The following is a 14,639-nucleotide window of genomic DNA, read 5'->3' as shown; positions in this document are numbered from 1 at the left end:
TCTGTGGCGTAGCCTCCTCCAAGGTACGCTACATCTGCCCATGTCCCCAGACAGACCTTGAATGGCTCTTTATGCAACCAAAGGACATCTTCCACTTCGCTCTCTTCCCAATAATCAGTGCCCTGCCACTGAAGCACATCATCCCCCTCCTTCTCCTCCTCTGCCCTCGCGCGCCCCTGACCCATGTCAAGTGGAGGTTACCTCTCGGAGCTGCCTGAGATATCATCCTCAAGCCCAAGGAATATGCGTGCCACAATATCACCCTGTGCCAAAATTTAAATCGCCTTCCATGATACACCGGGCCCTCATACGATTACAAAAACCAGGATCTAAAGGGGAAAAAACATGGGAGCTTGGATATTAACACAGGAAACTGAACTGTGCTGAATAGGAATGTACGCGTTTCCATTGCCACCATTGGGCAGATTAGCGTGGTTTAATATCAGTGGGGGGACTAGGAAACACTCGCCATATCCAAGACTCCGGGAGATTACGTCGGGAGGAACGTGTTAAGCTTACATCAATAGACATATCCCTCAAGCCAGTGAAGGCTGCTGCAATAAATCACAGGCCAGCACTACGCTAATGCACGGCGGCATTCAGCCTCGGAATGATCCAAAACCAAATCAAGAAGGAGTTTTTGAGTCACAGAACCAGATTGAAACACAAGGCTGGAGGCATACAGGCGGTTGACTATTTCTTATATATCTAACAACATTTATCTACAGCCCTGAAAACACAAGGCTGGAGGCATACAGGTGGTTGACTATTTCTTATATATCTAACAACATTTATCTACAGCCCTCCCAGTGATCTGATTGGCTAGCCTTACCCCAAGGCCTTGGACAGCGGTAGGGTATAACTGTGGGTCTAAAAATGTTGTGTAAACATAGAATACACATTACGCTGCTAGAAACTTTGTTGTTTTAGTCATATTACATTTCAGTCATGTTTAATTTGAGATTTTAAGAGAGATACCCTGCTCAGTTGTAAAGCATGAATCGTGAAAACAGGAACACATAGAATAAAGCAATGTACAATAACGCACTGAAGCCTACAACATAATAATATGAAATACAACTAAGAACAGCAGCTGTCTAAGAAGAACACGCCTCAGCCTTATTTCTGTACACATATGATAACCACAGAGTCATGCGCATCTCCCCTTCTCATCCTGATAACCCACAGAAAATAAATCTAGTAACCTCCTTACATTGGTATTCAAATAAACCCTTTTCTCTGGTGTGTGTATGAAGGAGGGGGTGGGGGTGAGGGTGCTTATGCGATGCCTGGTGACATTTATTAATGTGGTTTGGGGCGTACGGCCGCGAGCTGCGTCAAAACATAAGATTACAGTGCAGCGTGGTATTATCATGTGTGGAGAAACAGTGGGGGATTTTTCCTATACACCTCCTTCCTATTGCTCCTTCACTATACCCTCGAGGGGACGAGTAGTATTGATGTGAGTGGGAAGGAGGAGAGTTAGTCCTGTGAGACCGTCCGGATAGTCAAGTTCCTGTTACGCAATGGCCGGTGTTTCAGTTCAAGTCGTGACCGGTTTAACTGGTGACCCTCAGCCGAATGCTTCGCTTGTTGTCGTGGCTACGCCAGATGTTCGAAATCGGGACCAGACACGTAGCTGTCCTTGCGAATGCCTCTTTGATTTGTTATTCAATAAAATGTCAAAAACATTACATTCTCATTCGTTTTTGGAGTGTAATTGGAAGAAACTTGTCACGTAGAACCGTTCTAAGCCGAAATAAATTGAAAATGAATGTTTAAAATATGATACATTACGAGATTCGAACTCGTACCATTGTGGGGAAAAAATATAACAATCCGCAATCCCATTCCATTGTGCCGTTGACCCACTTGGAAATTTGCCGCCGCAGTATACCTGCTAGAATTCGCAAATACTTCCTGAAAACACGAAAGGCAGCCAGATCAACTTGTGACCCTACTTTCCATGTAGTTATGACCATGCATTGGTCGCGTTTCTAAAAAATAAGACTCCTTTGCATCCAGTTAATCCAAACCTAATGTTGTGTTGCCCTCCGCTCTTGAAGCGTGGTAAGGTTAGTTTTATATTGGACGTTGGATATTCAGCACATTCGAAAAATCTATTTAGCACTGGCTTCGATGGACGAATTTGTGTCAAACCCACTTTGATGTGTTAATACAAGGCCTACCTATGTAAAACAAAGCACCATTTGATTTTATAAAAAAAAATGTAATGTTAAAAAAGGCTATAAATCTATTTTGCGGCTTGACCTTTTGACCTACCCATATCAAAACACATCTGGTGTAATCAACTAACTGCCCCACACATAACACAAAGCTTGTTTTTTCCAAAAACCCACGTTTTGATTTTATAAAAAAAAATTAACGTTAAAAAAATATTTATAAAATCAAAGGGTAGGTGTTTTGAGAAAATAAGCTTTGTGTTATGTGTGGGGCAGTTAGTTGATTACACCAGATGTGTTTTGATATGGGTAGGTCAAAAGGTCAAGCCGCGTAATAGATTTATAACCTTTTTTAACATTAAAATAATAGTATAAAATGAAAGGGTAGGTGTTTTGAGAAAATAAGCTTTGTGTTATGTGTGGGGCAGTTAGTTGATTACACCAGATGTGTTTTGATATGGGTAGGTAAAAAGGTCAAGCCGCAAAATAGATTTATAGCCTTTTTTAACATCACATTTTTTTTTATAAAATCAAATGGTGCTTTGTTTTACATAGGTAGGCCTTGTATTAACACATCTAAGTTGGTTTGACACAAATTCGTCCATCGAAGCCAGTGCTAAATAGATTTTTCGAATGCGTCGAATATCCAACGTCCAATATAAAACTAACCTTACCACGCTTCAAGAGCGGAGGGCAACACAACATTAGGTTTGGATTAACTGGATGTAAAGGCGTCTTATTTTTTAGAAACGCGACCAATGCATGGTCATAACTACATGGAAAGTAGGGTCACAAGTTGATCTGGCTGCCTTTCGTGTTTTCAAGAAGTATTTGCGAATTCTAGTAGGTATACTGCGGCGGCAAATTTCCCAGTGGGTCAACGGCACAATGGAATGGAATTGTGGATTGTTATATTTTTCCCCACAATGGTACGAGTTCGAATCTCGTAATGTATGTTTTCATGTGAATAAACGTTGTGTCTCAAAGAGATATCGCCTTGCGTCACATTGATTTCCGAAGTCGCTGCTTTGCTTAGAGAGTATAGGCCTATATAGAGAAGGAGGACGCGACAACACCACATCAGGCGACCGAAATGATCGAATGAGTGCATAACAGTGTTTTTGGCTAGTTTCAAGCAGTGGAGGGCAACACAACATTAGGTTTGGATTAACTGGATGTAAAGGCGTCTTATTTTTGGGATACGCGACCAATGCATGGTCATAACTACATGGAAAGTAGGGTCACAAGTTGATCTGGCTGCCTTTCGTGTTTTCAAGAAGTATTTGCGAATTATATTATACTACGGCGGTTATTCCCCCAGTGGGTCAACGGCACAATGGAATGGGGTTGTGGATTGTTATATTTTTTCCCCCCAATGGTATGAATTCGAATCCCGTAATGCATCATATTTTAAACATTCATTTTCCATTTATTTCGGCTTAGAACGGTTCTACGTGACAAGTTTCTTCCAATTACACTCCAAAAACGAATGAGATTGTAATGTTTTTGACATTTTATTGAATAACAAATCAAAGAGGCATTCGCAAGGACAGCTACGTGTCTGGTCCCGATTTCGAACATCTGGCGTAGCCACGACAACAAGCGAAGCATTCGGCTGAGGGTCACCAGTTAAACCGGTCACGACTTGAACTGAAACACCGGGCTGGCCAGTGTTTGATTCCCATACATGAGCACAGCACTTACGTTTTACAAAAGACTCCAGCCAATCAGATAAAAGGACTAAGAGTCACTCTCGCTCTCATTGCTCTTACCAAAAACCAGTTGGAAGTAAAGCCAAAACATATCTTCCTCGTTTTACATTCAGTCTACTTTGTATGAAGCTGTTTTGATTGCTCTGTAGATTGCTACCAAGTTCTTGGGCGCCGCCCTTCTATTTTCTATTGGGCAGACTGCGGCGATCTCTGTTCGTCCTTAACAAAGAGTTTCAGAGCGAGTTTCACAGGGAAATTTAGACAGTGTACAATATTTGGCAAGTCAACATTTATCCACATAGAATCACCCACACCATATTTTCATCATTTAATTCACCCATTCAAGTCATTAAAATAGTTTCTGGAAATCCTGACCCATCTGAAATTCATTCCATCCTGCCTTTCATTTTCTGGCTGTCACATTGTCAATTACATAAACCACCGCCAATTGAATAGTATGACCTATTTTCTTCTGCAATTATAGTATGTGGTCAGTGGTCACTAAGTATGACATTTTATTCTTAATTAAATAGATGAAATAGTTTATTTGTAAACAGTGAAACTGTAACATGTCCCCGCCTTGACAGTTCTGTGTTGTTTACTGTGTTTTAAAGGGCCTTTACAAGTTTGTGCATTGATTGATCTGCCTAGTTTGTTTAGACTGTGAACAAGGGATTTTTCTCCAAGATGTTCTTTATGAATAAATATTCACTTGAATAAACTTACAAGAATAAAGGACAGAATGTTGTTTTCGCTTTTGTTCTGAATCCTATCTTAACCTGTAAAAAATAATAATATATATATATAATAATCAATAGGCATTTGCCAAACTGATGCAGAAAGCGGTCGATGAATACATGCCTGTTTCCAACTATCAAACAGAGAACCAAGCAGACAACTAGGAGGAGTGCTGGGGTGGGTGTGTGATGAAGAACGGCCCATGGGGGAGTTCCAAAATGGCAGATGGATGTGTGGCGTAATAGGGGGGCTGCTGGTTAATGAGGCTATAGGAAACAACAGAGAGGCAACAACAAACAACACCCATGAAATGATGTGGGTTTTACACTGGAGGAGCCCATTTCTCTGCTGAATAACTTCTCCCTCTGTCATTTTAGTCTCTCCCTCATTCTCTATTTCTCTCTCGCTCTCTCTCTCTCTCTCTCTCTCTCTCTCTCTCTCTCTCTTATGACAGTTCAGAAATTGCAATAACTAGGTGCCAGAGGGACAAGCAGATGAGAGAGAAGTGTTTGGGAACCAAGGGTGGGGGGTGTGGAGCAGAGGAGGCTAGCGGCCGCCCAAGGATATTGGTCTTTATGTCTCAGTTCCAATTAAAAAGGCTTGGAAAGCAAAACGCTCCCCACGTAAGCGGGAGGAATTCGGCTCGCTTGTGAAATTGTGAATTAAAACCGATGAATTGTTAAACGTTTCTTTGTCTCTATGGGGGACCGCCTTCCATTCCGACATGCCCCCGCTCCGACATTGGCATCGAGTGGCGGCACTTACATTGTTTTCAAACGTCCCACCACTCCGACAATTTCTGTTTCCAGTGTCGGAGCGGCGGTACTCCACTTTTTTTCAAATGTCCTGACGTTCCGACATGAGATCATTAATATAAATGTCATTATATTATCATTGTACTTCAATTAATTTAGGTGATTACTATCACCAATGACATTCTTCATTGGTGATAGTCGTCGACCCTCATTCGCTGTGGATCTTTGGCCCAAAACATAAGGCCCTTCTCCAGTCTCATGTTAAATAAGTGCATGCCCCGCCACTCGTAACACACCTTCAAAATGCAGTCGTAAATTGATGGAATGGGTTATTTCATACATCATCAAAACCAAAATTTGAAATCAATCAAATAAATTACACATAAATAATAATGAAATAATTCATTATTATTGAAGTTGGCGCCACTGGCGGTACTAAAAGGTGTCTGAATAGGGGCATGTCGCAATGGGGGCATGTCTGACTGGCAGCATGTCGGAATGGCAGCATGTAACCGTTTCTATGTATGAAAGGAACCATGTATCGGGGGAGGGTCTGCCATGCTTCTTTTATGGAGTATCAATTGGATAAGACGAATTGGATAAGACGAACCGCAGCCTTAACACGATGATATGCTTTTGTGTGGGTTATGTCGGTTCTATCAGGTGGAGCTTCAAGTTGTGTAAAAAATACATGTAGGCGCCCACTTCATCAGTCCTCCTGCCAACCTTCACGGCTCGGTTCAGAGCCGCCATCCACGAGGCAAACACCTTTAGCCATGGTACATTAAAGCCCTCCGACCTCCAAGTATCACAGCCACACAATACCGTCCACCTCGCTGTTCAGCAAAGAGCTCACGTTCAGCGCTGGAGTCATCGCAATCTTTACAAATAGAAATGTTCCCCAATCCCTTTGAACCACCCATCAGGTCGGTAGAATCTGTTACCCCGCAAACACTTCACAAACACAACTCAAAATAGAGTCTTTTGAGGAGTGAAAGCCCTTGTGAGTTTGTCTGGGAGACATGGTTACGAAGGTCAGAGGAGAGAGAGGTCAAGCGCTCAGCCAGCCCACAAAGCCTCACTTCCTGCCATCTCCTCATCATCTGTGAAAGGCCTTCATGGAGCTCAGACACCCAGTTTAGACTTTTACAATCCTGTAGGTCTGACAGTGTGTCTGTGTGTTTGTCTGTCTATGCATGTTTATGTATGAGAGAGGAGGGACGGGGTCCTAGATTTTTGCCGCTGGAGTGGAGAAGCAAGCAGGGTACCGATAATCCATCTGCCAATAAATCCCTGAATCTTTCCACCTCTCTTACCTGCCTCCACACAGATGTCCTCTGCTCTCCTCCTCAACCACATGCTATCCGAGCCCCCCTCAGCTCCACTTTTTTTGTCTGCCCACTCTTCTTCTATTGGTCCTTATTTTTCAGAGCACATTTTTCATCGACTAACGTAAATCTTACTCTCTCTGTTTCTCCTGTTTCTCCTTCTCCTGTCTCGCTCTCTCTTTCTCCCATCCCACTCTCTCTCCCCCTGTCTTGACTTCCCTCTGTCTCTCCCCCACTTTGACTCTCTCCCCTTAACTTTCTCTCTACCTCTCCCTTGCTCTCTCTGTCCCCAATCTACCTCTCTCTCCCCCTCCCTCTCTCCCTCTTTGTCCTCTGTCTCCCTCACCCTCTCTCCCCTCCTCCCTCTCTCTCCCCTTTCTCTCTTTGTCACTCTTTACCTCTCTCTCTCTCTCCTTCCCTCCCCCCCTGGCTCCCTCTGTAGGACATAGACCTTGGACTGGATAGGAACTGGAAGGGGATTGGCATCTCCCTCCTTGTGATTGTGCTGGTGTTGTCTGTCATTGGGCTCTCCATTGTTCTCCTATCCAAAGGTAAGATCTGGCGTGCTGCAATAAGAACAGATCTGGCATTAGCCTCTGTTAAACACAGCCAATACAGCGTTAGACACAGAGCCAGAACACGCCGTATGTGGGGGCTGTCTTTTTGTCCCCAGATTTGAAAAAGTTGTTTTTTATTTTATTTGTAAGATAAGATAAAATAATACTTTATTGGTCCCAGGTGAGATGTGTTGGTGTAACCATACTTGGATAGGTATTCATATTCAAACACACAAACACACACACACACACACACACACACACACACACACACACACACACACACACACACATAAACACATGCATGCATGAGTGCACACACGCACACCTATCATCTTATGGAAGTATGCAATTACCTTGTGACCAATGGGAATATACCAGTAACCACCATACCTTTGTTCATCATTCTTGCTCTCCCCTGAATTACATGTCTTATTAGCTACTACCTATCCAACTCGATAAAAAAAAATATCATTTCATAAAGAAATCCATTTTAGAATTAACTTGAATTTCAGTACAACTACTACAGCTTCGACAATAAACATCTTTCATCTGAAAAATGTGACATGAAGGGGAATTCCCGAGTGGTTCAGTGTTTAACCGCTATTCAAGTATCACAAACAATAAGTAGGCCCCTCCGTTCCAAGCACAGATGAAGGGCCGAGACCATAGACTAGGTGGTGAGCCAGGGACATGTGTTTGGCCACTTCTGATCAGGAGCTGGGGGGGTTGGCAGTGGACCTTAACACGGCTGGGGTCAGTTAACACGGCTGGGGTCACCGTGTGTTCGCAACCTCACCTACCACCGTCACCACCTCCAGCATGACAGGCCCTGTGAGGGAAGCTTTCTGGCCAAGCAGCCACCATCTGCTAGCGTCAGGCTGCATCAATGGCCTCCATGCAACTAAAGGAAAATGTCCGACCCCCCAACCCAAATGGATGTCGGGGCATTCGGTGCCTCGTCCCCCAGCAGTATGGGGAGTGATATCGCGACTAGAAGCAGAGGAAACAGAGGTACAGCCGCTGGCACCAAGACCCAAACCGCACGTCCGCTACCCAACAACCAGCAGACTGAGGGAGCCTGATATCGGCCAGGGGAGAGCTATCGAGGACATTGAAGCCTTATTAGGAAAAATGGATTGCTTATTATTTATCGCAGCTGAGAAAGAATGCTTTCATGCGCTAAACTGAAGTTAGGTTTCCATGGTGAAAGTTTTGTTTTCTGATTTCAGATGATGGTTCCAAATCAGTTGGCTCCCAGCTGACCCTTGATGACCTTTTCAACAGACACTTTCAGGTCCATGATCCGGATGCAAAGTGGATCAGTGGTATGTATATATTTGAAGCATACAGACTTGTGGCTTGTACATGACAAGCAACTATACTTATGGTTTGTGAATTACAAGCATGCATATTCATGTTTTTTATTTAACAAGTAAAAATACTAATAATTAATAACTATTAATGAATATAATTGTAATTAACAAGCACAATCCTCAATTTGACATGGATAGTATACACATTTTTGGAACTTTAGCCAAACATTTCTCCCTTCTCCAAGCAAAAAATATTTCCTCCTAGGGAAGCTTTCCATGCAGATTAATGTTAAACTTCCTATGGTTGGCATCAATTTCTTAAATTTCAGAATGGGCAGACTGCAGTGTTTCTTGTTTTTAACAAACTGAAACTCCCTCCTCCAAGCCCTGATTCGACGTATCCTTTCTGCATTTTTGAAAGAGGCTTTTAACAGGCTTGAGGCCACACTGCTCTGAGAGGTTAAGAATGGAGAACTCCGGAGATCAGGATGGTCGCACAATGCTAGTGGAAAGCTGTTGTTTACAACGTGTGTAGTAAATGCAGAGATCAGAAAACAAAGACTTGACAGCAGTCTGAGAAGTCTTTGCATCTCCGGAGTCTCCAGCAAAAGCTGATCGAAAAATAAAATATTTTATCTCAGATTATCCTATTTAATCGCCTTTAAACCTCCCCCAGTAGCAACTGCTCTCTGTATTGCTTTTCATCAATACAGTTTCTGTACGGACAAATCCCTCCTTTTCACACATCTAGAACAATGGACAAATACAAAGTAATATTGACACAGGTGGATACCCATGTGTGTTCGATTTTCACAAAATAGATGAATGTTCAAGAGGCTGTTACTGATTGTTCTTTTATTTTTTTGTTGAACCCCCTTCTTCGCTGTATATGTGCTTTATTGATATTTAGTGCCCCGAACTAGGGGGCACTAAGCAGTGGGGGTCCTGTAAAACTTTGGCAAAAAAAATCTAGCAAATTGATGCAACACTTTCCTAAAACTTAGATTGAATGGAATTATTCATGAGCAAAGAGACATGTGAGCAATAACTACTTTAAATAAAAATATATTTAGGATCATATAACATACTCGATCATATTTCTCTATAGAAATAACAAATATTGATCAGTTTTTTTATCCAATAAGACCACCTTTCAAAAAGCAAGCCTTGCTAAAAAAAAGATATGACTACGCTGCTGCAGAGTCTGAGCATTTTATGACAGATACCTGCCAACTTGAAGTTATTCTATACATGACTATAGGTTTTTCACATTTCAAACACTTTTATTTTGCATAATGTACTTTCAAGAAAGAGATATTAAGAGATAATATTTAAGATAGTGGGAGTGGCCTTCCTGTTGTGTACTTTCAATGCTATCTAGGCCGTAGACATAAACGCCACATTGAATGCCTCAACCCATTGCCGTGATGAGTCAACATTTATAATTAATCATACTATATATTATTAGTATATCATTTTTGTAAACACTTAGTTAAGAAATGTAAATGTTATAGCGCATTAAATCCAGAAAAAACACACCCTTGTGGTGTATATTAGGCCAATGTTGACGTTTGGTCGAAAGGCCAATGCATTTCTATGATCTAGGCCTCAGATAAGCTAAAAGTGCTGCAATAATATTTCATTGTGTCTCAAACCTGAATCAAGTTTTCAAGTTTTTCAATGGGTGCACGAAGTGAGCAAAAAATTACTAAGATTTGCTGCGCTATTTGTGCTTTGTGCTTTGGGCTTGAGTCTGACTTTGTGTCCGACCTTAATACCAGAACTAACCCCTGGCTCAAGACTGCCAGCCTTTAGAACCCCCCCTTCCTACAGTGCCTCTCTAATGGCCACCGAAGGAACTGTCCTCCAGTGGTATCAGAAAAGCTTTCTTGTGTACTTCTCGGATACTTCAACATCAGAAGACAGGGTCCGGTGAACATTTCTTTGTGGAGGGAAGTTCACAAGGCGCTTGGAACTTGGTACTGCCATGAATAAAGTTTGGTTTTAAAAAAACATGTAAAAGTAAAACTTCCTCAAAATTAGGTAAGAATAAAGCAATGACAGAATATAGAATGGAAGAAAGAAAGACACTATATATATAAAAAAGATATAACATCAACTCATCGGTGTGGGAATACATTGCAACCTGGATGTCTGACACGCATAAAACCAGGTTTTTGACCTCAATATTATGGTCCCCTTTATTTGCTCTTTAACCTATTGTGATTTGCATGGGATTACAATGATGTGAGCTACTATAATAAAGATGCTTAAACCTTGACTCTTAAACGATGGAGACAGAGTCCTCAAGTAGCTGTTATGTAGCTATACTAAATTTACAATTAATCTCCCATGAATGTAATCTAGTTTAAAGAGATCCGCCGAGATATCTCGAAATTAACGATTGATTCAGTTGTTTGATTCAAAATTCCTTATTGTGTGTTGAATAGGGGAGTTTGCTCTGGAATTTGCTTTGCATTAGCTACTTCCATTGACATGCAGAGCCACAGTAGCCTAGCTCCTGTTCATGTGAGGATACAGTATACTGTATGTCACAAACAAACCGGTACATGGTACTCAGTTTGTGTTCTAAACTGCATTAAGCGTGTACTGATCTCGGAGAAGTACTCAAATGCAGATTTCTTTGCATTGCCCCCAAAATGTTGCTGTTAAGGCTTTCAGGGGTCTCAAATGACAATCAGGGGGGCTCGGCCTCCCAAAGGCCCCTGCATTCCGCTCACAGTTATCCGAGAGGTTTGACCCACTGTTGGGTGCAGGCATAAAAAAAACGGTGCTCTCACATCCAAACACACCGTTTTGTATAATTATAGGTGTCCGAGAAGCAAACCTTCTCTCAGACACTGCTGTGAACCGCTGAAAATAATGTGTCTCTAGCCACACTGCCGTGAACCGCTCATAAATGTGTCTAGAGCGTGTCTAGACAAAACACATACATACAAGGTCACCACAATTACCTAGAACAACTCCAATCCCACTAAACATTGGACTTCGGATAGACTTCCCTGACCGACGGACCAGATATAGATTCTGCACATCTATTTGACATCCAAACTAGGTCCACTATTTGGATGTCAAACCATGAACCAATTGGACGTCATATTGACGTTCAACATTTCACCTTTGAACTGGGTACATTTCCTGGACGTCATTTGGGCGCCTATGACAGGTGCAGGAAATGTATCCATGATTCCACCGCGCAATGTGACGTCGGATTGATGTCTTTTCTCTGTCATTATTGGACGTCAAATTTTTGTCCACTGTTTTTTTTTTGTAACGCCAGGCGATGTCTTTATTTTGACTTCTACCGAATGTCTAGTTGACGTCCATGGGACATAGGAGTGACGTCTTTTCGACGTCAAATTTAGACTTATTTTAGACGTCTTTTTCCGACTACTTCTCTTAACTCTTAACGTCAAATTTAACTCTTTTCGACGTCAAATTTAGACTTATTTTAGACGTCTTTTTCCTACTACTTCTCTTAACTCTTAACTCTTAACGTTTCCAGATGTTTTCTGTACCATAAGTTGTCCTGTAGCTGTAGCATTTCACCTTTTAACTGGGTACATTTTTTGGACGTCATTTGGACCCCTATGACAGTTGCAGGAAATGTATAGCCTTCTACATGATGTAATATTTTTATATTATGTTTTTTTATTTATTTTAAGTAATCAAGTTATTTTTTTATGCATATATTTATTTTTGCATTTATCTGTTTATTTATTTGGAAATGCAGTTCGTGAGAAAGGTTCAGTAAATAATTTCATGGTAGCCTATCCACCTTAATACTAACGCCATGCTTGCCGTTGTGGTGGGCATCCACAACGTTGGGCGGTTCGAATCCCATCCCGTACACAAAAAATGTAAATGCATCTTCATCCACGGATGAGGGGCCCTCGAGCAAGGCACCTGACGCTCCCCGGGCATACTGCGGCTGCCCACTGCTCCGGGTGTGCCGATATGCGTCTGATCACCGGCCCTCGGATGGGTCAAAAGCAGAGACAGAATTTCCCCCAAAAAGGGACAACAAAGGATAACCTAACTTAACCTATTTCCCGGTCGATATGCTTGAGAGAGTGTGAAAGCGTGCAAGAGCAAGGAAGAGGGCGTGCGAGAGCCACTGATCTCAAATGAACCAGCCGAGGACAGCTCTCTATCAAGGGCGTTTTTCAAAGTGAGCCAGTCAGTACATGCACGGATTAGTTTGACTATGCTCCTCAATTGGACAACTGCAATTGTCAGTGCACTTCGGGTCCATTTAATTTCTCTGACGCTCCATTTAAAAAAGAATCGCTGTTTCTCATTTTCCAACGGCAACAACCATAAACATATAAATGAAATAAATTAATTATAGAAGTAGTATAAAAAAATACGTCTAAAATTTGTCTAAATTTGATGTTGAAAAGACGTCCACAAACAACCACATTTGGACTATAAGTAGCCCTTTCACAGAGGTCCCACGGACGTCAACATTAGACGTTCGGTAGACGTTGAAACGAAGACCTCACCTGGCGTTACAAAACAACCCCTTCAGTGGACCGAATTTTTGACGACCAATAATGACATGTAAAAGACGTCACTCTAACGACACATTGCGCAGTGGGATATTGTTTGAGTATTGTGGCACGAATTATGTGGAGAATTAACAGTTCAGGCTTAAACTAAACTCTTGAAATGACTTTTATTCGCTGTGTGAACAATTGCATGAAACATATGTTACAGTCTTATATCATGGTGCCCGAATAAATTGGCGTAAAAATAAAGTTTATAAAAATAAACGTATCCGAACAAGAAAATAAGACAGACAAATCACAAGTCACAAATGTGTCCAAAAAAATCATCATCACCAATACCTTCAACAAAGCAACAAGATGTTTAGCGTACCACACCTCGTGTCAGAACACGGTGTGCCGGCTTCTGCCTGACACACAACGGATGTCTTTTTCCCAACGACGTAGCACCTCCGGCAGCCACTTCCGGCGAGCCCCAGGGAGACACCCGACTTAATGAAAGCACGCAGGCGCCATTTGTTTGAACACCTGCTTGGCTGCCTCTGACAACAAACCCTCAACCTTTTCCCTTTCACCGCGCCAAAGTCCACGTGATGCGGGCCGACAGCTGGTCCGAGCGCCAGCGCTCCATCATCTGCGAGCGACACCGTGCTCCGCGAAACACAGCGCTTCTGATTTATGTACGACAGCAAGTGAGCTGGAGGGAAGAGAACACAACAGTATCTTCATCATCGAAGGGCTCTGCTCAGTGGATTGAATGATGTGGAACAAAAAACATACATCATTGACACGAGACTTAGGCCTACAATACAATAGATTAATAATATAATCATTTTATCATATTCATATTATATTATAATGGGTAAAGTAGAATCAAATATGTTGTCAAGATAGACTTGAGGATCTAGTCCACATTTGAGATGACACAGATAACAACAATATATATTTTTTCTTTATCACAATTGATACAGATATATATATATATATATATATATATATATATATATATATATATATATATATATATATATATATATATATATATATACAATAATATATCTATTATTTTTTTTACTCTTCTATTGAAACTGTTCCAACCTGGTGGCCTGACATTGATATAGTGACAATTTATTCATTGACATTTCCATAAAAAGGGGATCTAAAAACGATGCCTCACCTGTCAAACACATAAAAGAACTGTAGTTCCCCTTGGACTGTACCATGGCCCGGGATTAGATTATTAGTTATTGCCATTTCAGCTGTCAGTCTCCATTTCTGACATTTCAATTGTTACCTCATTGGCACAGAATCCCACTAAAATGTTTTTTTCTCGTATTTATAAGGACGAAACCTGGCAGCCCTCTTTATATCTGAAAGCACTGCTGACACTAGGTCATTGGTCTTAGCCTCTTGTCATCTGAAACCTTCCCTCTATTTTGCTGCTTCCTCACATCCATCTATTGCTTATCTATTTTCAGCAAAGGGACACTTGATACCATCTGCCTTGCAAATAGTGATAGT

The 14,639-nt window shown here is 41.6% G+C and overlaps 1 protein-coding gene across 1 annotated transcript in view; it reads left to right on the top strand.

Moving 5' to 3' along the window:
- Nucleotides 1-14,639, top strand: part of LOC115529717 (inactive dipeptidyl peptidase 10) — a 144,338-nt gene that overhangs the window by 58,067 nt on the left and 71,632 nt on the right. Inside the window, exons 2-3 of the mRNA XM_030338690.1 lie at nt 7,159-7,267; nt 8,506-8,601. Coding sequence (XP_030194550.1) covers nt 7,159-7,267; nt 8,506-8,601 — 205 coding nt within the window. The remainder of the gene's footprint in view (nt 1-7,158; nt 7,268-8,505; nt 8,602-14,639) is intronic.

This window comes from Gadus morhua, chromosome 17 (assembly GCF_902167405.1).
Source record: "Gadus morhua chromosome 17, gadMor3.0, whole genome shotgun sequence".
Classification (NCBI taxonomy): Eukaryota; Metazoa; Chordata; class Actinopteri; order Gadiformes; family Gadidae; genus Gadus; species Gadus morhua.
The sequence above is the reverse complement of the archived record's forward strand: the minus strand, read 5'-3'. Positions and strand labels throughout refer to the sequence as shown.